General features: G+C 51.0%; 8 protein-coding genes across 8 annotated transcripts; 5 read left to right on the forward strand and 3 right to left on the reverse strand.

Moving 5' to 3' along the window:
- Positions 1-797: 797 nt before the first annotated feature.
- On the forward strand, positions 798-5347 carry ALTATR162_LOCUS10684 (uncharacterized protein; the record flags this gene model as incomplete). Its single annotated transcript, XM_043318322.1, has 5 exons — positions 798-954; positions 1041-3816; positions 3909-5025; positions 5084-5141; positions 5196-5347. 5 exons carry the CDS (start codon positions 798-800, stop codon positions 5345-5347), a joined length of 4260 nt encoding a protein of 1419 aa, XP_043174257.1.
- A 2046-nt stretch (positions 5348-7393) lies between these two features.
- ALTATR162_LOCUS10685 (uncharacterized protein) lies at positions 7394-8548 on the forward strand (the record flags this gene model as incomplete). The annotated part of the gene is made up of 4 exons (XM_043318323.1): positions 7394-7960; positions 8022-8040; positions 8096-8185; positions 8526-8548. 4 exons carry the CDS (start codon positions 7394-7396, stop codon positions 8546-8548), a joined length of 699 nt encoding a protein of 232 aa, XP_043174258.1.
- Positions 8549-9952: 1404 nt separating this feature from the next.
- ALTATR162_LOCUS10686 (uncharacterized protein) lies at positions 9953-10553 on the reverse strand (the record flags this gene model as incomplete). Its single annotated transcript, XM_043318324.1, has 2 exons — positions 9953-10464; positions 10517-10553. The coding sequence occupies 2 exons, from the start codon at positions 10551-10553 to the stop codon at positions 9953-9955; spliced, it is 549 nt and encodes a 182-aa protein (XP_043174259.1).
- A 2288-nt stretch (positions 10554-12841) lies between these two features.
- ALTATR162_LOCUS10687 (uncharacterized protein) lies at positions 12842-13388 on the reverse strand (the record flags this gene model as incomplete). The annotated part of the gene is made up of 3 exons (XM_043318325.1): positions 12842-13044; positions 13112-13171; positions 13217-13388. 3 exons carry the CDS (start codon positions 13386-13388, stop codon positions 12842-12844), a joined length of 435 nt encoding a protein of 144 aa, XP_043174260.1.
- A 3984-nt stretch (positions 13389-17372) lies between these two features.
- On the forward strand, positions 17373-18397 carry ALTATR162_LOCUS10688 (uncharacterized protein; the record flags this gene model as incomplete). The annotated part of the gene is made up of 6 exons (XM_043318326.1): positions 17373-17601; positions 17659-17751; positions 17804-17928; positions 17976-18087; positions 18149-18162; positions 18224-18397. 6 exons carry the CDS (start codon positions 17373-17375, stop codon positions 18395-18397), a joined length of 747 nt encoding a protein of 248 aa, XP_043174261.1.
- Positions 18398-19458: 1061 nt separating this feature from the next.
- On the forward strand, positions 19459-19748 carry ALTATR162_LOCUS10689 (uncharacterized protein; the record flags this gene model as incomplete). The annotated part of the gene is made up of 2 exons (XM_043318327.1): positions 19459-19683; positions 19740-19748. The coding sequence occupies 2 exons, from the start codon at positions 19459-19461 to the stop codon at positions 19746-19748; spliced, it is 234 nt and encodes a 77-aa protein (XP_043174262.1).
- Positions 19749-20279: 531 nt separating this feature from the next.
- ALTATR162_LOCUS10690 (uncharacterized protein) lies at positions 20280-21989 on the forward strand (the record flags this gene model as incomplete). Its single annotated transcript, XM_043318328.1, has 4 exons — positions 20280-20320; positions 20372-20555; positions 20626-20757; positions 20808-21989. The coding sequence occupies 4 exons, from the start codon at positions 20280-20282 to the stop codon at positions 21987-21989; spliced, it is 1539 nt and encodes a 512-aa protein (XP_043174263.1).
- Positions 21990-22737: 748 nt separating this feature from the next.
- On the reverse strand, positions 22738-23940 carry ALTATR162_LOCUS10691 (uncharacterized protein; the record flags this gene model as incomplete). Its single annotated transcript, XM_043318329.1, has 3 exons — positions 22738-22857; positions 22908-23283; positions 23330-23940. 3 exons carry the CDS (start codon positions 23938-23940, stop codon positions 22738-22740), a joined length of 1107 nt encoding a protein of 368 aa, XP_043174264.1.
- Positions 23941-24135: the final 195 nt, after the last annotated feature.

Here is a 24135-nt window from a genome sequence, read left to right on the forward strand (position 1 = left end):
ATAGCCTCACATCTTGGAGAACTCACAGTATGAGCGCCCGGACTCTCATCCAATACTGCAGTCCTGACCGCAGTGCGCCCAGCTGGAGGGAAACTTCGTCCGTGCGGGCAGGTGACGGGTACGAGTAATCCATAACATGTCGGCATGTCGGGATCTAGGCCATTCTTTTTGCCATCGTTTCATCGACAAGCGATGGCCCCACTGTTGCCCGATCAAGGCTGCGTATCAATACATTCTTACGGCATCGAATCCGCAGACAGCAATTTCAAAGCAACAGTCGAGGAGATGCCATGGGAAAGACACGGCCTTTGCGCATTTATATAGACCGCATTTGTCATCTACAGCGCATTCTCTTCGCCAACCTGCAGCATCGTGGAGTTACTGCAGTGCTAATATCAAGCCTTTCGGGACATCGGATCGCATTATGTCCCGAAGGAATCGATCATTCTTGATGCTAGCACCCCCGGATTATAATGTGTGTCGGTTCGCACAAGCCGTTCATTGGCGAGTTTTTATGTCCGTTAGGACCATGCGCTAACTGTTGAGCGGGTGCATGCACTGATTTCATGACTGCTCCGAGGCCATATAGACTAGTCGTTGCCTGCCACTCGCAAACATGTCATCTTGCGAGACCTCGTGGCGTTGGTCGTTCCTTTCATTCACACCTAATACACCCTTCAACCTTACGGCTTCATAGTGACGTTCAGGAAAACAGTTGCCGAGATTTTTTTCATCGGCCCTTCGCAACGATCATCGCGATCCTTCCTCGGCGTTCGGAATTCAGCCGCTGAGCCGCCATGGCAAAATCACCATCATCGTCATCGTTGGATGAGAACGAGAAAGAGAAGGACTTTGGTCTTGTAGATCCACAAGCTGCAGCAGAGAATCCGACAGAGTACGAGCCAATACGAACGGAACCCAAGGAAAAGGATTTGGAAAATGGAGATGGCCACAGTAATCCAAGAGGCGTACTAACAAGATTGCAATCCAGCACAAGCGCGTACTCAGAAGCAAGCGATAGCGAATCTAATGCGACAAAGTCAATACGAAAAAGAAGCCATTTTACAAACGCCTCAATGTATTGAAGAATAATCCACCACCCATTCCGAAAGAGCGCAAAGTATCTCCGGAATACACGGCAGGCTTCTTCAGCCGGCTTTCGTGGCAATGGATGCAACCCTTAATGAGAGTGGGCTACAAGCGACCACTAGAAAAGAATGATATCTGGGAGGTCAACCCTGACAGAAGCGCAGAGGTGTTGGCAAACAAGCTGGAAGCAGCTTTCAAGAGGCGGAGAGCAGAAGGCAAAGAGAGGCCTCTGTTAGGAGCCATGTTCGAAACCTTCAAATGGGAGTTCATCATTGGAGGAACATGTCAACTCTCAGCATCCGTCATTCAAGCTGTCGCTCCTTTTGTCCTACGTTATCTCATCAACTTTGCTGTTCGCGCTTACGTTGCTGAACGTTCTGACGCTCCGGCGCCAAATATCGGCGAAGGTATCGGCTTAGTTATTGGGATTACTGCGATGCAGTTCTTGCAGAGTCTGGCCACGAACCACTTCATGTACCGTGGTATGATGATTGGTGGAGAGGCAAGGGGTGTTCTGATTGCTCTCATTTTCAACAAAGCAATGAAGCTATCAGGAAGAGCCAAAGCGGGTGGCGAGGCTGTTCTTGAAGCACCACCGCCGGATATCAAGCCGGGAAGCGAAGCTGAAGTGAAATGGTACAAGAAGATATTGAAGAAGAAAGAGAAGAAGCAATCCCCCAAGACTGCTGCAGGTGTGGCAGGTGATGGCGAGGGCTGGGGCAATGGACGAATTGTCAACCTGATGTCTACCGACACCTACCGTATCGACCAAGCCAGCGGTTTCTTCCACATGATCTGGACCGCTCCTGTTGGTATCTTGATTACGACTGCTCTGCTCCTTGTCAACTTGACGTACAGTGCTCTTCCCGGTCTCGGCCTCATTCTCATTGCTATGCCATTACTTGGTCGCGCAGTCAAGACACTGTTCCGCCGAAGAGTTGCTATCAACAAGATCACCGATCAGCGTGTAAGCTTGACTCAGGAGATTTTACAAGGTGTTCGCTTCGTCAAATACTTCGGATGGGAGACCAGTTTCCTAGAGCGCATCCAAACGATCAGGAAGAAGGAGATTCATGGCATCCAGGTCTTACTCACGATTCGAAACGCCGTTCTTTCCGTCGGAATGTCCATGCCCGTCTTCGCTTCGATGATCTCGTTCATCACCTACTCTCAGGTCAACAGCAGCCTCAATCCCGCGCCAATTTTCTCCTCGCTAGCTCTGTTCAACTCCATGCGTATTCCTCTCAACTTCCTGCCACTCGTCATTGGTCAGGTAATCGATGCGAATGCTTCCGTTAAGCGTATCCAAGAGTTCTTGCTTGCTGAAGAAGCCGAAGAGAGCGGGAAGTGGGATTACGATGCCAAGGATGCCGTGATGCTGAAGGGCGCGAACTTCACTTGGGAGCGTCATCCGACTCAGGACGCGGAAGAAGGCACAGGCGGACCGCCAGGAAAGAAGCCGACTAGGCAAGAGAAGAAGGAGAACAAGGCGAACGCAAAGCTAGCGCAGACCAGTGGAGAGACTACGCCTTCGGATGCGACTGCCGTGGAAGAGGAGAAGCCCTTTGAGATCAAAGGGTTGAACCTCAACATTGGGCGAAACGAGCTCGTGGCTATTATCGGAGGTGTAGGTTCTGGAAAGAGTTCGCTCCTTGCAGCCTTGGCAGGAGACATGCGCAAAACCAGTGGTGAAGTCATCTTTGGTGCTTCGCGTGCTTTCTGTCCGCAATATGCGTGGATCCAAAATGCTACGGTACGAGATAACATCATCTTCGGTAAGGAGTTCAACAAAAAATGGTACGACGAGGTCGTAGATGCATGTGCCCTACGCCCTGACCTGGACATGCTACCACACAACGATGCGACAGAGATTGGAGAGCGCGGTATCACGGTATCTGGTGGCCAGAAGCAGCGTATGAACATTGCTCGAGCCATTTACTTCAACGCAGACATTATCCTCATGGACGACCCCTTGAGCGCTGTTGACGCACATGTTGGTCGCCACATCATGGACAATGCCATTTGCGGTCTACTCAAAGACAAATGCCGTATCCTTGCTACCCATCAGCTACATGTCCTCAGCCGCTGCGACAGGATCATCTGGGTGGATCAAGGAGAAGTAAAAGCCGTCGACACTTTTGACAACCTCATGGCTCAAAACGCAGACTTTGTACAGGTCATGAGCACCACCGCCAAGGAGGAGGAGAAGGAAGAGAAAGAGGAAGTCAACGAGGACGAGGTCGAAGCAGAGGTCAAGAGCACAAAGAAGCAGAGAAAGCAGAAGAAACAGGCGGCCCTCATGCAACAGGAAGAACGCGCAACCAAGAGCGTCAGCTGGGAGGTCTGGATCGAATACATCAAAGCTGGAGGCGGCCTCTGGGTCGGTCCATTCGTCTTCATCCTCCTCGTCCTATCCCAAGGCGCCAACATCGTTACTTCGCTCTGGCTATCCTACTGGACCTCCGACAAGTTCGGCTTCTCAGAGGGCGCATACATTGGCGCCTACGCAGCTTTCGGTTTCAGTCAAGCGCTCTTCATGTTCTTCTTCTCCTTCTCGGTATCTATCTTTGGTACAAGAGCTGGTAAGGTCATGTTGCACCGCGCTATTACCCGTGTACTCCGCGCGCCTATGTCCTTCTTCGATACTACGCCGCTGGGACGCATTACGAATCGTTTCAGCAAGGATATCGATGTTATGGACAATACCATTACCGATGCTATGCGCATGTACTTTTGACGCTCGCCATGATTATATCGTAAGTTATTCAGGATACACAACCTTGGAAGTCTTAGAGATCTGGAACTAACATAAAGGGCAGTGTTTTTATCCTCATCATTTCGTACTATTACTACTACGCCATCGCTCTTGGCCCGCTGTTCATCTTCTTCATGTTCTCGGCTGCCTTCTACCGGTCTTCTGCTCGCGAGGTCAAGCGTCACGAAGCCGTTCTGCGCAGTACGGTGTTCTCGCGCTTTGGCGAGGCTGTCATGGGCACTGCAACTATCCGTGCGTACGGTCTTCAGGATCAATTCTCAAAGACGGTTCGTGATGCAATCGACGACATGAACAGCGCCTACTATCTCACCTTTGCCAACCAACGCTGGCTGAGTGTTCGTCTGGATCTCGTCGGTATCCTGCTCGTCTTCACAACTGGTATCCTCGTCGTTACAAGCCGTTTCTCCGTCGACCCCAGTATCGCTGGTCTAGTTCTATCGTACATTCTCACCATTGTACAGATGATCCAGTTTACGGTCCGCCAGCTTGCTGAGGTGGAGAACAACATGAACTCGACGGAGCGTATCCATCACTACGGAACTCAACTCGAAGAAGAAGCGCCCCTGCACATGGGTGAGGTACGACCCACCTGGCCAGAGCACGGCGAGATTGTCTTCGACAACGTGGAGATGCGATACCGAGATGGACTACCTTTGGTGCTCAAGGGTTTGAGTATGCACGTCCGTGCTGGTGAGCGTATTGGTGTTGTTGGCCGTACCGGAGCGGGTAAATCGTCCATCATGTCGGCATTGTTCCGACTGCAAGAGCTGTCAGGTGGCTCAATCGTCATTGATGGTGTGGATATTGGCAAGATTGGTCTTCACGACTTGCGCTCCAAGCTGGCTATTATCCCGCAGGACCCGACGCTCTTCAAGGGAACCATCCGGTCCAACCTGGATCCTTTCCATGAACATTCCGATCTTGAGCTCTGGTCTGCCCTGCGACAAGCTGATCTTGTGTCCAACGAGCAGACCATGGATGACCACTCTGGCAGGATACATCTTGATAGTGTGGTTGAGGAAGAGGGTCTCAACTTCTCCCTAGGTCAGAGGCAGTTGATGGCTTTGGCTCGCGCGCTTGTCCGCGGCTCTCAGATCATCGTCTGTGACGAAGCTACCAGCTCGGTCGACTTTGAAACGGATGCGAAGATTCAGCAAACGGTAAGACTTGAGTCATCAACCAGTGCTATGGAGTAGGTGAGCTAACATTGAACAACAGATTGTGGACGGCTTCAAGGGCAAGACGCTTCTGTGCATCGCCCATCGACTAAAGACCAGTAAGTGGATCAATATGCCTAGCGCATGCAAACTTCCCTACTAACATTCAGTAGTTATCAACTACGACAGGATTTGCGTCATGGACGCTGGGCTGATTGCAGAGCTCGACTCGCCACTAAATCTCTACGACCAAGGCGGAATATTCAAGGGCATGTGCGACAGATCCGGCATCAAGAGGGAAGAAATCGCTGGTGCAGTAAAATAGAAGTCTGGGGGTTCAAGGAGTTGTGATTGGACCAGTGCGGGTACGCGGCCCAGAACGTAGGCTAATGATGCGGCTGTTCTTAGGAAGCAGGAAGTAAGCAAACGCACACATTGATGGTTGCGCATGGCATGGCATGGCGTTGGCGCGGCATTTCTCATCGGGCAGCATGGAAAGACTTTTGCGATAAGAAAAAAGTGTTAATTCATAGAGCTGGCTGCTGTTCAGCTCATTACAAACAAACTTGTCGACGAGTGTCGGGGGGCTTGAAAAACTATCGAAGAGTCTATCGACGAGTCTATACAAACGCCAGCCTGGGTCCAGATGCCCATCGCAAGCGCGGGCGGCGCGCGACCATGTGACACGACTGGCCAAGGCCGGGGGGCGTTGGTACTGGGGGGGCGTTGGTACTATGGCGTGCGCATCGCGCATTTGACAGCATCATAGTACCGTAGGTCCCTATGAAGAGTAGCTCTGTATGACAAGCGATGCTTGCCAGCAGTTTGCATTAGCGCGAAGCTGGCTCAAGCGGAACGCACGTGCGCGGCTCGCTGGAGCGTCAGTACCCTCTTTGCGGCAACTCATCATTCGTGCGTTATCTAATCTCAGGCTTCGCCTACCGTCTCCAGATCGTATCGTTCGTCGCGTGGGCGTATGGGCGTATCTTCTTTGGTATGGATTCCGGAGGATTGCATAGACTTTTCCTTTGTGTTTACTGCGCCGCTCAAGTGGATGCTGTAGTGGTTTCACGCGCCGCTAGTTCATCAAGATAACAGTGGGTTATTTGGGACACGTCCAGAGTAACAATGTGATCATACGACGATTTGCCTGCTCGATCGAGAGGCACAATTGCGATGATTGCCTTTGTGGTAGGCTTATGCATTTCGTTAGACGGGCTCAACTACTGGCAAGCCTGGTGCATTCCAAGCGCGGTAATAGAACAAAGAAAAAAGTTCGCCTTCTCGAATGCTTCGCTGTTGAAGGTGGCACCAAGAACAGCAAGTCGCGCGTTGGTGCATGACAGACAAGCTGTGACCAAGGCGCTCGGCCAGGTGCTCCGCGTGCATCTGGCGGCCCAAAGATTGGGTGGAGCAGAGGTTTTATGCGCGCTTTAGCTGCAAGGGGCTTAGCAATTCAACAGCCAAGATGAGCCAAACTGCAGTCGCGCAGCACGGATCTAGGCCTGGGAAGCTGCTAACCCCTTATGATGTAAGTTGACGACCTGCCAGGCACGCTGTAATCAATCTAGCGGGCCTTCAGCGGCGTCAAGTGCAAAAGCTTGTAGTGGGGAAGGGGAGGGAGAGGAAGAAAGACGGCGCGGAGAGGGGAATATGGAAATATGGAGGAGTAATGTCGATGGTGCTGTAACGATGAGGGACGCGAATGGGCGAGTGAATGGGCGAGAGGCGATGGAGATCAGGGACGTAAGACAGCTATGCTCAACTCAGCGCGACAAGCCGGTACGATGTTGCAGGGACATGGCTCCGAACGGCCTAGCGGCCCCGATGATTGACCCTAGCTCTGAACTCAGCTTTCACACAGACCTTGTCCATCAGACGGCATGGGCCTGGGGTGCGTGCAGTGCAGAGAAGGAGCAATTCACAATTCACTTCATATCTTTGCTCCTCCCACCCGCGACCACACGCTCCTTCCACTAGGCCGCACATTTCTTCTTCAGCTGTCTTTTAAGTGCCCGTGATAGCACCCGACGCACGCTGGTCGACCCGTTGCTTCCCTGATCCCCTGGTGCACTGTTCGCTCCTTCCTTATCCACGGCAATCCCCTTCCCTTTCCAGCCATATCTCCCACGATACCAGTTATCACACGGCAAGCGATAACGACGTCTTCACCATCACCATTACCATCTCATCCCATGCTGCGCCTGTCGTGACGCAATTACCCCGACTGCAAAGAGTGGCACCACCTCCGGCCACTGCATCTGCTGTCTTCCATCTGCCGTCCAACGGGTCCTGACGAGCTCACACTTTACGCCTTGGACCTCAAACGCCCCATCATTGCCAGCGTGAAACACTCCTTGCCTACGTCACAATGGCAGCAAACGAGAAGCACGAGCCCGTTACTTTCGGCGCCAGCGTGCTACGCTCTCCAAGCCCATTAACAACCCCTTCGCAACCCCTCCGCTCGCAGCCCTCCAACGACTCAACCATGTCGACTGCCACCGCCGACGCAGAAGCCGCCAAGAAAGAGTGGGCTGCCGACCCCTCCAACCCATACTCGGCCTTCTACAAGCACCCGGAGGCTCTCCGCGAGACGCGTCACTCCCTCAACGACGGCGCGCCCCAGAGCAAGACGCACCTTGGCGTCGCTGTTCACGAACACGAACACGATCTCGAGGGTGGCGTCCCCCTCTCGGTAGCCTCAACACAGCAGCAATCGAAACACTCCGTCGATGGCCGCGTCAAGGAGTGCACAATGTGGCCCACGAGGCAGGCTGTACTGGACAAGCGGAAGTCTTACCAACGCAAGCGTGGCTGTGCTTTCTTCCGCAACTTGACCAACAAGCAGAGAATGTGGGCTAAGATCATCATCGCTCTTCTCGTCATAGGCGCTGCCGTCGGCCTCGGTGTTGGAATCTCGAGGGCTGTCGGCGGTGGCGTATGGGCTGGCGAAGGCCGATCCAAGGAGATCCCCCACGGCGACGGACATTGAGGTGTAGCTGCTGCAGCAATGCAATCGTACGTCACTCTCACCATCCTTTCAACTCATGCCAGCACTAACCCTCCCATGCAGAACCACCACCCGTCTCTTCGACCGCACACACTCACGACTTCGGCATACTTCGCTTCGGACAACATCCTTTTTCGATATCCCTTTTCATCTGTTATATTGTTTTTTCTTCGTGGCAGTGTGCATATCACTCTGCCGTCTTTTCTGTGTGTTACGGCATCGAGTCTTTCTATATCACTCGAGGGGTTTGGCGTACATATGGGCGCTTTCTTACTGGGTTACATTCTCTACATGCATTGGAGCGCCGGAGTATAAATGGGCGTTGGGCACATTAGTCGCGTACACCTTCCTGGGTATGCTATATGAGAAGAGAATCGAGCTTTGCCTCCACTGTGAGGCTGCTTTTGCACGTCAACCCTCCTTTCAACATCTATGCGATCTTCCCATGCTTGAATCAGTGATGATGGAACTGCCTTGTTGACACTCGCTACAGATTTTGGTTTTAACAAGTCATAGTAGCCTCTACGCCGATAGCATCTATCAGACCGATATCTTGTTCAAGCGCTCACGAGAAAGGGCGCTGTAAGCGCAGACGATAACCACGATGTTGACGGTAGGATTATAGCTATCACACCTTGATTAAATCCAAATTGTCGTCAACTTTCTGATAGTCGCGCATTCTGGTAATCCACGCTGATTAACCACACGGATCATGTCTGGAGTCCAGTAGGTCTACACCTCATCCTTTTAGTCTTTTAAACGAATCTTTCAACATCACCTCAACAGCTAAATCCCATCCATGGTTTCGAAATACTCAGTCTCGACACTGTAATGTGGTGAATGAGCTACCTAGGCAAACTCGAAGAACTGTGCTACATCCCAATCAATACCCTTAGGAGGGGTAAGCGGTTTCGCACTCAAAATTGCAACAAAAAGAAGCTCGGATGTTAGTTCGCATGTGGATCATATCGACCCTGTACATCTATCCGTTATGTGCACAGATATGACGAACACCTAGCGGGTGCTATTTCAGTACGCCGCAACTTTAAATTTTTGTTGGGTGAATGGACAAGGAAAAGCCTACGATACAAAAGCTTGTTTATTGACACGTACATTCATCTTACCAACTAGCAGGGCTCTTCAGCGGGTACGCCGGTTAGCTCAGATAGTCATCCGTCATACTGATGGTATATCGCTGGCGCTTACTCAAGTCCCCATCAGCTATGCACCGCGACCGGCTCTGGCTGCATACTCCACTTTTGCTCCATCGGATCCCCACAGGCTTTGAGACACGCCATCTTTCGCAGATCCCCAAAGCGTATGTGCGTATCGAGAAAAAGATAAGTGTACAGGTATGGTTTAAGGGAGAACCCTTTGGCATCGTACTCACATCTGAATAAAGAAATTGACCCACTTTCCCTTATCGCGGGGTGGCTTGAGTGCGGGTTGCTTTTTCACATGTTCATCGCATACGCGAACCGTGATTGATTTCAGCGTGCTGCTATTTCGAGACCACGGCTTCGCAAAAGTAACAAAACTTCTTGGCATCTGTCTTTGTCAGATATTTCTTTTGAGTATCCAAGATTGAGGCAACGAAAACAGAACTGGCTCCACAGGGATCAGCTGTGTCGTGAGATATTGTAACACAATTATACTTTCCAAAAACCATGCTAGTCCCGTCTTTACTGATTGGAGCATCAATCACGTATTGTTCAACAGGTGTGTTCAAAATCAAGTACTACATGACTCGACGATCACGAAATGGACAATAAGATTATAGCTATCGCTGTTGTGCTTTCAATAGCAACACATAAAACCATCTCTTCGTTGCAAATCATGCTCTTGCAGCGCCATGCTTAAAGAATTGTAGTGACATGTGTCGAGCCAGTCGACATCATCTCAATAGCCCGAGTAAGCTACTCACATGTACGCAGCACCTCTCCTTCCCAATCTTCTTCCTTGCAGCGCCTTCGCTGCGTTATCATTAGGCTGCGCATCCCCAAACCCACACCCTCCATCTCTTTCCTGTGCAACGACGGGACCGGCACATTTCCCACTCTTGAACCCACAGCAAGCCGAAGCGCAGTCAGCGTCCGATGTACAAGCCCCAGTAATGAACTGCGTGCCAGCTCCAGCTGCAGCTCCGACCCCGGCCCCGGCTCCAGTGCCACTACCGGCAGGGGGAGTAGCAGGAGCAGCGGGAGCGGCAACATCTGGTTGAGCATCGGCGCTGGCATTTCCACTTGCGCCGTTCAAAGCATTGTTGTTTGGTTGTGCGTCGCCAAAGCCACATCCCTCACCCCGTTCATTCGCTACGAATGGTGCCGCACACTTTCCCGATGTGAAGCCACAGCAGCCTGATGCGCATGCAGCGTCTGATGCACATTCGCCCGTGATGAATTGGGTGCCTTGGGCTGCGGCGTAAAGTGAGACTACCAAGGGAAATTAGTAAGAATAGAGGCAAGTCGGTAGAAGGGACCTTACGGTTGAGAAGAGCAAGAAGCTTGAAGATGGGCGCCATATTCCTTGATGGTGTTGTTGGATGGATATAATAGTATGGTAGGCGAACGTATGATGGGTCTTCACTGGGAAGTAAGATTAAATGTGAAGTGTGGTTCAAAGATTTCAGTTGCCTTGATATTGATGATGTATGTTAGCATTCAGTAGCTGACTCTCTATATATGTCTATATCAATACTGTAGAAGCAAACCCTGAACTTGGCACGAGCACAGTAGGCGCCAACTCGAAACGACCAAAGTCACTGAGGTCTCATTTACACCTCAATGGGTAATCAGGTCCGTATGGCGACGAGGTGACATAGCGTGAAGCACGTTTTGCGTAATAGACATCCATGGGTAGTACTGACCACAACGTTTCGTATCTAATTCTGTTTACGAATGGGGCGGGAAAGCCCATCATCACGCCAGTAGCGTGAAAACGCAAACATCAAGAACGTTATGCGTTCTCTTGTTCGTACCTAAATAGCAAGTGTGGAGAAGAGTGAAAGAAGGAGAAAGCGTCAGAGAAAGCGTCGTAAGCGAGCCTATTAGCGCCCTCCAGCCTCATCCACCCCGCGCTCAGCCATTGCCAACTTTCTGCCTCGAAATGCCTCAACACATCTCAGGTTTCCGGACCGTTAGAAGATTGGAAGTGAGCCAATAGGGTTTTTGTGGTTTGCCAAGATGATCGCCGACGGCATGAATGCAGCGGCAGGGGATCAGACCGAGCAGGTGTCGCATGTTGCGGCCTGGCGCTTGGGATGTCTGAGTTCCGAATGATCCTTACGCATGAGGCTGAGGTCATCCATGAGCGCAGCTTAGAAGCGATCTGGTGTCGGTTTTATTATAATGCTTCGACTGCGGTTAGAAATTTTGATAAACGGCCAAGTTGCAGGCATCTCCTGACTAGAAATGCTGTTTTTGAATTAGTAGCACAATACGGCATCGAGGAGCAGATGGCGAATTTATGCTTGCTAGGATTTGCTTGATTTGTTTTCCTGGTTGAGCTCTACACTTTATTATCAATCGGGAATGCCGTGTACTTTAGTTCAACGCAACGATCAAGCAGCTTAGAAACTAAGCTTCACGATACTCTTTTGTGCTCGAACAGGATTGCTGTTCTCACCCGGGAATGAATTCTGACCGAAGATTGAAAAGCATTAGCATGTAACGTCTACGCATGAAATGCAGGTTATTTGTTCTTTTGTATGATGAGCACGAAGATGAATAGAAATCTGACGATAATTTGTAGTAAGTAATTGTAAGTTGATCGAAGATGTAGCCTGCGAAATTTTAGCTTGCCAATAGTGTTCGTCTGGGTTTCCGTAAGAAGCTTAAATCTGGCGTAAAGTGATGTTGACGTAGTAGTCGAGCGATGTGTTGGCGGATACCGAGATGGTGATGAGCTGAAGCTAGACGAGAACAAATTAATCAAAGGGTCTGCGATGGATATATATCCTTTAGGTATTAAATTACTACTGATACCATCAGTATAACATCTGTTAGTGATGCCTGAATGTTGCGTGAGTGTTGACAGTTATATTTAGCTAGGCAGAACTCAGTCAAATCTAACTGGCAACATCGCGAATTGTTAGCAACGAAAGGCTATTGAAGGTAGGAGACTTACGATGAAATTCTAAAATCTAAAAATGAGTATCATTCAACCTTGTTTGGCGGCCTCGACGCTTCCAATCACCCAGAAACAGGCAGTGACTGGTTAGGCAGTATGTCGGTTGTCGCTTGAGAACAGCTCCCCTTGGTTAGAAACGGACGCACTCAATTGATTGCGCTGAACATGATGGTATGAAGCTGGTGGAAGAGGTTTACTGAATGATAGTGCGTAGTTACATTCGTTCCCAGAAGGGGGACAACCAAGTTGTGAGACTGGCAATTTGACGTTGCTACCCAACAATCAGATAACACAAGTCTTCACTTGCCAAGTACTGAAAAATGCATAAAAACCTCCAATGAAAGAAGAGACGATAGTCTCAGACCGAACAACGAACGGAACGGTCGAAAGCTATACCAAGCACGATGTTGTGTGCCGTGTGGTGTACAACCTGATAAGCTAGCGTTACCGAAGAATTGTAGAAGCCTGACATAAAAGAGAAAAGGGTATAGAACCAGCTATCAGAAGAAGATAGGTCGCAGCAAAAGTAATTCGAAAGGCAAAGGGCCCAGTAACCGCATGGTACGAGACCGTTTTGAAGAGCAGAGACTTCAGAGGTAGCACCCTCTGATTAGGAGCGCAGTCCCATATGCCCGTTACCCCTGAGTGTTGTTGTTGTGTTGTATCCTGGCGATGGAACAGTTATCTAGAAGTGGTGTAGGTGCCGGTGTATTGCGTTCGCTGCGCTGTGTTCGTAGGAGGAGGGGGAGCGGAACTAAGTGCCTTCCAAGCGACTTCGGCGGCTTCTTCTCGGGACTGTTCGAGGTAGCGGTAGTCTCGCCAGAGGTGGGCTCGGTATTCGCGGCCGTTAATGAAGACACTGCTTGACCAGGCTGTCCGGATACCTGGATAATAGAGTCAGTCAAAGATAAGAAGGGTGGGGCGACATGTAGAGCTCGTATGGCTACATACCTCGTGGGTCGGAGTAATCCTGGAACTGAGGTTGAGCGATCTGGTTCGTAGCGCAGTAATCTGTGACGTTTAGCTAGGCATTTAGAGGGGCAGTGGCATGCGCACGCTGAAGCTTCTGGACGTAATCTCTGGTGCTGCCATTGTGCGAGATGGGTTCGTGGGAGATGATGAAAATGCAATACTGTCGAGAAGTTTGGAGTGGGGTAGTGCTTCGTGAGTGGGGATGTAGAGAATCAACTATGTGTGCGAGGGCTGGGAAGAACACTTGCTCTAGCATGTTTCCTCCTCTGTTTATAGTCCGACATGACCATCAGAGCCTCACTATCGGTATCCTGTAGGAACCGGCCAGCGCTTTTGCCACACGACCGTCTCAAAAAGATCCAGCCTGCAGCCGCTGTACCACATATGTGCTTGGGAACAAAGCGTGAAGCTGATGCTATGCTGCGTTGGCAGGCCTGTTTCCGCCATAATTGGCCGGCAGAAACATCATTGAGCGAGCAACTGCGGGGGTAGCGAGGACAGAACGCGGCAAGGCAGAAATTACAACCGCCAGAACCCGGTTCAGACACTATGACGGATTGTTGCGTGTTTTCGGCACCACAAGTTTGGGATGGAGAGACCAATGAGCTGATACGGATAAATTTTGGTGTTGAGTATGTTTACCTTGTTAAGCTTGGTTCAAGCGATGTGCTGGCACTGAAGGACGACGAGAGATGCTGCCATGCTAGTTTCTCAAGGCCGATGCAGTGCCAGATGTGTCTCGCAGATTGGCCCATAGTTCCATCGGCGTTCGGCCCGCTTACGGTTAGATGATTAAAGGGCCGTGCCGTTTCCGTACCGTATATATGCCATCTGAAAGCGCGTCATCTTAGACACCATGCTCCTCCGCGTGCTGGAGCTGCAAAGGTCGCATACGCAGCAATGCAACGTTAAGCGAAGGAACGTGGGATTAGGGTAGCTCACGGCTTCAACTGGACCCACATGAGTGAGGTGGCATACGCAATTGCCTAGAGCGGCATGTCAATATCAATCAATGTGTTCCTGGCGTGAACCGCTCAGCCCTGCGATCTCCAGGTTCGTGCATTGAATGCAGCCCATGTCACATCACATTTCTGCAGGCTATCCGGTTCCTGAATTGCTCGTGCTATGGCCATGAGTTTGGTGTACTCCCAGACCCTCCGACACGATGAACGCTAGCCAACTCTTTAACGCGGCACTTGTTCGGTATTCGCTCCGGGCGCTTGAAGCGGATGGCGCAGCTGGATTGATCTACAACACGAGGCTCACGGCGGGGTTAGCACACCCTCCATCTTCTTCTGCTCTGCGCTGGCAGTCGTTGTGTTGTTCATCGAACGCGTCCGAACTGCTGGAAGTGGTGGCTGTTCATGACTGTCAGTGACGTGTCGTACGGATTAATATTGCGCTAGCCTAATCGACGCCACAATGCACGTGCGTAGAGCAATGCAAACCTTGGAAAATCCTCGGGAGGCCCACAATATCGCGCCTTACAAGGTTATGCAAGTCAGGCATGTAGCTGTCGAGTTAGTTCCTTATGCGCGATTCCTGCAAGAGACGTGGTCCACATGAGCTTCTCCCGGCTTCTGCGCCGCCGCACCACACCACGTGTAATTCCACGACGGACGTCATCGGTTGCGCATCAACGGACACTAGGCATTTGAGTTCTGAGCTTAATCGAGTGTTCTCCATTCGTTCCTAGGTATGTGAAGGCATGCATCACGTGTTATTGCAGATAGTAAGGATGCAGGTGAGGCGTTGTTGCCGAAGGTACTGGCCACCTGTGATCAACAGCGGCACCCAAACATGGCATTTTGACGGGACGAAGAAGGGTCAAGGTTCCTGCGTTTACGCAACGGACTTGCTTCCGCAAGGAAGAGCAGGTTTTCATGAGCACATGCGTCCTGACGTCCTTGATCCTTTCGTAGTAATCATGATGTCCTCGGTGTTGCTGCCTTCCTTAAGTTGGGATGGAAGGAACTGACAGGCTCAAAATTCGACATGCAATCATTCTTGACATCAATGAAGTCACAACATCAAGGAACTACCTTAGGTGAAAGATAACTCAGAAAAAGTGGCTCCTGACAACCTGACCTAACTCTTCCAACCCTCGAATGGGGTGCCTGATGGTTAGGTTTGACTGGATCGTGACGGCTAGACGAAGGCATCGGAGGAGAAAATATCTACAAAACCTTGGCGTCTACCTTATCACAACTGAATAAAGACAAACACCATGGGCACACGCAAGCGTTCATAGGATACACAAGAGGTCATCAAGTGTTGTATTGCCAAAAGTGAGTAAATGAGTGACTGGCCGTACAACTATGGCTTCAGACTCCACGCACGATCTACCACTATCACAGCAATATCGCCCTCTAGCGAAGAACGACCTCCATCGTTTCTAGAAAGAGCCCGCTGGCATCTACACGGCCTGTGAACGAACCATCAGTCCAAGTCAAACTCCTCCAACTGAGGACAATTTACTCACCATATTCTCAGTTGAACATATACTCATGTCTAGCAGTTGCACTGGCAGCAGAGAGTCATGCCGCACCAGTTGCAAGGACAGCCAGTGTTGCATCGAGCCTCTACATGAGCGCGCTTAATCATCTCGACACTATGCTCGGGCGCATACTGAATGAGGTTCGAGACGGGAGCGGGACTGCGATCGAGGAGCTCACTGGGAGCAGCGCTGGCGAAAGAGAGGAGGGTGATGATGGGGAGGGCGAAAGTAGTGAACCGCATGGTGTTGAGGTAGGCGTTTCCGTGAGAAAGATGGTAAGTTTGAGAGTGAAGAAATGTTGGTCCGCGTGTTTGCTAAGGACCGAGTGCCCTAAGGGAGGGCTTATATACGTGCTGGAACTCTTCGAGGGCTACAGAGTCGTGGTACCGTACACTCTAGTTCTTCAGAACGGTCCGTGATGCCGATAAAGGGCCCACTTGCTGATGCTGCATACAGACTTGAAGTCTTCCGGTATACTTACGACGAGCATCCGGGTCGTCGGCGAGTCAACCTCAGGCTGAAGTGAAGCAGCACCTTCCGAGAGCAGTTATAGATGTATGCACATTGCTGATAAAGTCCACTGCCTACTGGTTAGTTCAGTGATAGCCAACGCCCAGTTCCTCTAGCTGGTCATGACCACCTACGCGAGCGGCCGATCACAGCAGCACTCACACATAGGGTGCTTGACCTTGCTCTGAATGGAACGGGTCGTCGAACAGAGCAATAGTCTCGGCCGTAAGTCAACCCCAGGTTTACGCGGCCAGGTGTCTGGATGTGCATGAATTCGTGAGACTTGACCGGATCAAGCTTTTCAAGCTTAGCTTGTATGCACTCTTAACCTTCCTACACAGGCTACTATGACGAGTTGAAATTTGGTAGCGAGTAATAACACTGGTTGGTGCATGGCCTTCTTCCGCGGGGCTACTGTAAACTTCGTTACGCTTGGTAGTGAGATGCCTGGAGGATGTAACGCCACAAAAGGTTGGTTGGTGGATATTTCTTACAGACTCCGTAGTTTCGAAGTGACAAGCGATGAAGGCTTGTAGTATAGCTCAATGAGTAGCTGGTATGTACATTGTTTTGCCCAGCTAACCCCATGCTTTTTGTTCTTGGTACTCTAGAGCGTGGCGTACACAGAAATGATGCTGAAAATGTGTGTAGGGGCTCAGCGACCGAACAACAAACCCAAACAGCATACAGTGTCTTCGAGATACTGGCGGCCTTGTAGCAACATGTGTTGCAGGCTAACTGATCTGTACGCGCCTCACCAACTATCACCAACTCAATTGATACTAGCCAGCGCCACGATCGAGGGCTGAAAAGCTTTTCCGACAGAAAGTTCCCTCAGTCCTGTTGGCTTTACTGCTTCCAGCCGCAGCATGACGCGGTACAACCGTAGTCAGTATCAATATAGCCTAAACTCCCTGCAAGGTAGAAGGTGCGGGCCGCCCCCAAGCTGGAGTATTGGCGGGTACAGCCGCTCGTGACCATTGCTGATGGTATTTTGCTGCGCCATTACCGGAATTGGGGAAGAACATTTTGCTGATTGAGAGGGATGCAATCAATAGGTGCATTAGCGTACGGCGGTTTACGAGTGAACAAGCCGTCCCGCATGTGTCAGCTTATCTCCGGTCAAGATTAGTATACGCGCATAGGAGGGTTGTGATTTGAGATTATGCTATTGAACCTTCGAGGTTGATCAGACAGTGTTCGAAGCTCGAGAAGCCAACGAAGGGGTGAATGATGGCCTATACTCGACTGTCGGATGACGCCTCGATTGAGAGTTCATACGAGAAAGTAGAACCATCTGAGTCACCACTACACAGTTTCTTTAGGTACTTCTCGTACAAGAACCTGTTTGGCGCCTTTCTTGTTCTGTGGATAGCAACATTGGCCATGCTTGCTTGGGTTTGGGGGCAGAAGACCTCGACCTACGGTAACCATGCAGCGAACTTGTTGCCATTTCCTCCAGGTACGAGTTGAAGAGACGTAAAGGTATCACGGATGCTTTGCTAACAGAGATATCAAGTGCCATCCCGCATTGTCACTTTCAACCCAAACCCAAAGTTCCACTACACAGCCAAAGATGCAGGCGGGCCCGCATGGTCCGCTTTGATGCCCAGTATTTCCCCAAAGCATGCGATTCGACGGAAAGACTGACAAGGAGCTCATAGATGATGGGGGAATCGTCTCTATAGCCGACCCCAAAAGGTACCAGCTACCCGTGAGCTATAAGGATCGAAACGTCTCTAGCTCGGAAGTATTTTCCATGTCCATGTTCCATCAGCTACACTGCCTGGTCAGTCTTGTGCAGTAACCACAAGGACTATTCGCTGACGATAAAAGAACTCCATTCGAGTGCGGCTCGGGACATTGGAAGGCTTCATCAACAATACTGCCGCTGGTATACACAGAAGGGATGTTTTCGCGCCGGAGTCGCATGTGAACCACTGCTTCGGTAAGTGTCCCTGTACGGATTGCATGTGAGACATACACTGACCTCGTACACCTACATTCAGACTATCTTCGCCAGGTAAGACCCCCGCCTCTTTATGCGCGAAGCAAGTGCTTGAGTGCTAACACTGCATCTCAAGGCTATCATGTGCGCAGGAGATCTATCTTTGGAGCACTCTGTTGTTCCTGAGGAGTTCGGGTTCAACGGTTGGGGAACATCGCACCAGTGTGCAGATTGGGATGCTATGTGGGATATTGCGGTGCAACATCAGTACGATCAGGGTGTTGGGCAACAAGCGAATCGTGATGAGTAGAGCAAAAACGTGCTCCGATGCTGAATTCAGTATCGCTAACAGGAATATCGCAAGGCTGCGTCATTGCTGGTAGATGGGGTCAGTAAGATTGGAATTGAGATTGCCTTCATCTGCGCCTTCTCCTTTTCGTGTGGGGTCCAATCTGCCTGCATACGCAATGTAATCCAAAGCCTAAGGCTCAGAATTGCCAATGATACTGAGCGTCGGTCCGTATTTCAAACAGACAAGGCTTCTCGACTCTCAGCTCCAGCCGGCGTTGCAAGGAGCGGACATGAGCATCGGAAAGTGACGCATGTGAGCGACCCAATGAAGTTGGATCATCAGTCTGCGCGATCGTTCCCGACACGCCCTCTTGTGAAACGCACCGTCTCCGAAAAGTTCACCGCGGCCTTGGTGAAGTGGCTCCAAGGCTACTGTTACGTTCGGCACGGAGCGGCCACGTAACCGCGGCGCCGCAACCTTGGAAGTCCATGAGCGCTCTCAACTGTTGTTAGCAATGACGCCAACAGAAATCGCGCATGAGAGCAAGATCTCTTATCGATACATTACCGGCCAGTGTCGAACGGCGACGAATGAGAATGGCGAGAAGTGAGGAGGCGAAACCCGCAGAGCCGCGGTGTGGCTGGGGGCGGCCAAAAATAGCTCTCCAGCCTCCGTCCGTCCCACGCCGGACCCCCCGATCTGCGCAACACCCAGCCTTTTGACAGCTAACGCCATCTCGGTCGGCTGGGTGATCCTGCGTTCTGGCTCGTGCTACTGGCTCATTGCCCGTTGCGGTGGGTCCAAGGGGCTTTGTAGGGCTGGGTGACAGAGGGCTGGCATGTGGATTGTTTGCAGTCGGTGTACGTAGGCCTGTGGGTTCCGGCTTGGAGAAGGCCAGAAGATGCTGGCAGCAAATGTAATTATGGATAGAGGCGCAGAGGATATAAACACGGCTGTGGTACGCTCTACTAAATTACCATCTCATCTAACCTACCATCAAAGTCTATCATCACACTCTTCAATCTTCAATCTTTACACACACTTCAACAAGAACAAACCTCGTCCACATCAAAGCCAAAATGCAGTTCTCCATCATCTCTGTCGTCGCTGCGCTCGCCGCCACTGCTACTGCCACCTACGTTCCTACCAACGGAACTGCTACCTCTGGTGCTCTCTACCCTACCGGCACTGGTGCTGCTGCCCCTACTGGAGCCAGGCCAACCTCAACTCTCCCCTTCACTGGTGCAGCCGCAAACATCGGCAGCTCAGCCCTTGGTCTCATCGTCGCTGGCGGTGTCGCTTTCGTAAGTTTCTTCCACTCTTAGATTCACACTGAAACAACGTCCTAACCAAAACCCAGATGCTGTAAGCGCTATAAGCACGCTGCTTGGCTCACAACTACAACTTCTTTTAATAACCTTTAATTGATTCGGGTTCAATATTGGCGTATCTTGGTTACGGAGTTACTACGGCATCAAGGGTCTCGGGATGAGATAATTAGCATCATTGGCGCAACGTAGAATTGGCGTAACGATGGAAATATTTAGATGCATAGACTAGACCTATGTTTAGCAGAGATTATGGCCTGGAAAATGGTTGACTGTTAATGGTCTACGAAGAGACGAGCCGAGAAATATCTAGAATGGCCTACATGGCCGAATGAATCAACTACATTTGAACATCACCTGAACTGCTTTGGCATACATGTGTGAGTAAGTGCTTTCCCGAGCTGTGACGCCAAGTGGTCAAAGGGTGGTGAAAGGGTGTGTGTAGAGTGGGGCTCTTAGACTTCCAGTTCAGGATGGCGTAAATGACGCGCGACGCGACTTCCGCGATCTGCAACTTTGGAACTTTACAAGCACACTGTTTCCCCCAACCCTGCTACCTACGCTACGACCCTATGGCCAATTCAGATGATATGTTGCTCAAAGGCGAGCCTTTGTACGTCGATGTTTCCAAATCGCATTCAAATACATATACTAACAGCAACAGCGAGGATGCGCCGCCAGCACCGTTTCGAAATGCTTCGGCGTACAACCCACTACATGACTTCGTACTACCACCGGGTACCGAGCGACACTACTCGCAACAATTCGCCGACATGTACTTCTTACGTTTGATGCAATTGAAGAAGACGGTGAAGCAAAGAGCTGAGGATGCATGGCACGACTTTGAGGTATGCGATGACCTGCTGGTGGATTGCGAGAGCATGTTACCAGGAGTAGGGCAATGCTGACATTGGGAAGCTAGGTGGACAAAAGGCCAGCTTTGTCGAGCGTGTGCTGGATGTGCGCCAGGGCGAGCTTTGCTGGGTAGTGGGAACAGTGTACATGGAAATGGCAGAGAAGCCCAATGTCCTGAACGACATTGAGAAAGACGTACGATTCTCTACCCAGAAACATCATGGATATCTTCTGACACTCTACAGCACTGGATAGCAGACCCTCCTCAACGCGACACCTACGTATCTTCCTCCGGCGCTGACGAGATGATGCTCGAAGACGAGTCTGGCCGTCTGCGCGTTACTGGCGAGCCTTTGCACCAACACTTTGTCACGGGATGTATACTGGCGGCACTGGGCACCGAAGAAGCAGACGGCACATTTATGGTCATTGCAACTCAATGTGCAGATCTACCGAGACAACCACCACGATGGGAACGCGACGACGTAGCGCTATCAAAGGAGAAGAAGAAGGCACCACAACGTGAAAGGGCTGGAAAGCTGGCCATTGTCTCAGGTCTGGAATTGACTGGGGCAGACGACGATGAGGTTTCGCTGGATCTGCTGGTGGAATATCTGACCGGCGAAGCTGCAGACCCAGCAACACAGGCCGAGTCTTCCAAGATAACACGACTCGTCATAGCAGGTGGCTCACTGTCAAAGGGCTCACCTATTCTATCGCGAGAAGACTTTGCTGCGAAGAAGAGCGCAGCAAGACACTACGGATACGACGCCTCGTCCTACAACGCAGCACCTACCACACGCCTCGACGAGTTTCTCTGCGAAATCCTTCCCTCGCTCCCCATCACTATGCTCCCAGGAGCATCGGATCCTTCAAACGTCGCCTTGCCACAACAACCCCTCCATCCTGCTCTCTTCCCTAAGACACGCCTCTACGCTGAGCCACCAATAGAAACCAACACAACCCTTAACGGTTTCGACGCGGTGACAAACCCTTGGTTAGGCGACATCGACGGATACCGTGTGCTAGGCACAGGAGGCCAGACAGTCAAAGACTTACTCAAATATGTCAATCGTGTCAAATCGATAGACGCCATGGAGATGATGCTGCGCTGGCGCTGCGTAGCACCCACAGCCCCAGATACGCTATGGTGCTACCCGTTCCAAGACGAAGACCCATTGATGCTAAAAGAGTGTCCGCACATGTACTTTGCCGGCTGCCAGAATAAGTTTGAGAAGAAAGTTATCGAGGGTTCTGCGGGACAAAAGGTGCTGCTTGTTAGCGTACCCAAGTTCAGGTCTTCGGGCACGATTGTGCTGGTTGATATGGAGAGCTGGGACGTGGAAGTCGTCAAGCTGGGGGCCAAGGGCAACAAGGCTTCGAACCAACGAATTGAGGTAAAGGGAGAGGACACAATGGAGGAGTAGGTGGAGAACATTCGTACAATTGATACCCGATTTGTTGGAGAACATGTTTTGACCATTGCAACGCGAAATCGTGGATTCCCGCAACGGCACAGAAAATGGCAATTGGCTACACAATCATGTTCATTGTTGTACGTCAAAAAGTCCCTCGAGATATGCCACCAGCCAATGGCATTGTCGTCGTATACCGGAAATAAACCATGCACGTTAGTCTCCACATGCAAAAGAAGACACGGCAAGTGGGTACACTACGTCGTCATAAACGCTTGGGTCTTGGACGATGTCATTCGGCAACAGCTTAGCCTCGCCAATAGCCGGATTACTGCTTCTCCAACACACCTACTCGTACGATGATCAGCAACCTTCGAAACAGGGGTTATTTCTTTCGTGATGTCAACATTCATATTTCATGTTATGAGTGGACAGAGTCGTTTGACGCGTCGTGCTGATGTAACATGTACGTAGATGCTGAAGGTGTGTGTGTGTGTGTGTGTGTGTGGAGTAATGTGGACTCAACAACGTCCATCATGGATACACAGAAGATGCACATGACAAATGAAAATTCAGTTGTGGAAAATGAGACACTGGTATTTTGCGCAAAAAGTGGTATCTAGAGTATCAACACCCAATCCCAGTGTATCCAGGAAACGCCATCGCCAATGTAGGAAAACTCCGTTCGTCTTTACATCCTAGTGATATATGTGATATTGTACAAGTGGGACATGAATAAACAAAGGGAAATCTAAACCTTCTAGGCCTTGAAGTTTGCGGTGGTCCATTCTTCATACTCTTTCTTGAGTTCGCGTTGGACCCAGGGGATGGTGATGGCAGTCCAGACACCAGCCCAAAGGAAGGGCAGAACCCAGCCGACCTGTGTGCTGTTAGTGTTGATAGAGTACTGTAGATATCACTTGGACATACAACGTAGGCAGCGTCTCGCTGGATAGTGAAAATAATGGCTGTGCAAACTACAGCGGTGATGATGGCGCCAATAGCCCAGAAGAGTGTCAAGCGGTGCAGCATCATGCGGAAGCCCTTGCTGGCCGTGTATCGGAGGTTCAATCGCTGACGGAACTCAGTGCCACCGGATCCGTCAACAGCGCAAATATCTTCAATGTAGGCGTAGATGCCGGGTCGGAGCGCCGCGCCCTGGGGTAGTGAAGAGATGCGGCAGGGTGCAGGCACGTTCATGTAGCGCAAAATGTCAACGAGTAGGAGTTCGCAACCGATCGCAAACAGCATGGTCGGGGCCGGCATAGCGAGGACGCGAATGGGGGGATCGTGAGGGCATGTACCACTGCAAATTGTTAGCTGGGCTTACTTGGGACGATGCAAAAACCTACGCGATGAGTTCAATCATGACAAAGAACCAGCCGACGGACAAGTTCCAATGGAACCAATCGAGATACCATCTTTGCGCACCAATAACCCTACAGCTTGAGCCCTTCTTCCATAACCTATGGAAGCGGATAAAGTACTCGACAATCGACACGGTTCCGAGCAGGGCGGTGCTGATACTGAAGACGGCATTGGCAGATAATTGATCGCGCGTAAGGCCATACCACATGCCAAAGTAGAGGCCGATGGGCATGAAGACGCAGTCGAGGATGATGAGAGTCCAGAACCAAAAGATGGACTTCTTGCGAGTGCGCAGCGTGTATTTCAGCGGCGGTGGGCGGGCGAAGTCGGGATCATCGTATGTGACCTGGGTGTGGGGAAACTGAGCTTGGGGATTTGGCGACGGGGCTCGACTTGGTTGAGCGCTTGGGTTGAGGCTGGCAGAGTTGTTGACGGGTGTTGTGCTACGCGGCTGTCTTTCGTCGTCGCTAGTACCGTCGACGTGCACGCCAGGTACTGGCAGCGTGTCTGCTTGTCCTGCGGTAGTTGGCCGCGATGCATTAGTTTGAGGCGTCACAGGCCTCAAGGGCTCTGTCGACGATTGTAGTGTAGCCATTGTGTGGAGCGATGGCACGATGGGGTGCCCAGGGGGGAAAGTACGGGAGCGGCGGGAACAAGAAGAGTTGGTCGAGTCTTATCCGGATGCCAACGGGTGTGATTATGTCTTGACAATGCGTCGGCGTATCTTGGGGGGATGGCGTATCTTGGAGGGAAAGGGTGGTTGGTATAAGGTCAGCAGCGTGCAGGCCGT

This window comes from Alternaria atra, assembly GCF_907166805.1.
Source record: "Alternaria atra isolate CS162 genome assembly, contig: 34, whole genome shotgun sequence".
Classification (NCBI taxonomy): domain Eukaryota; kingdom Fungi; phylum Ascomycota; class Dothideomycetes; order Pleosporales; family Pleosporaceae; genus Alternaria; species Alternaria atra.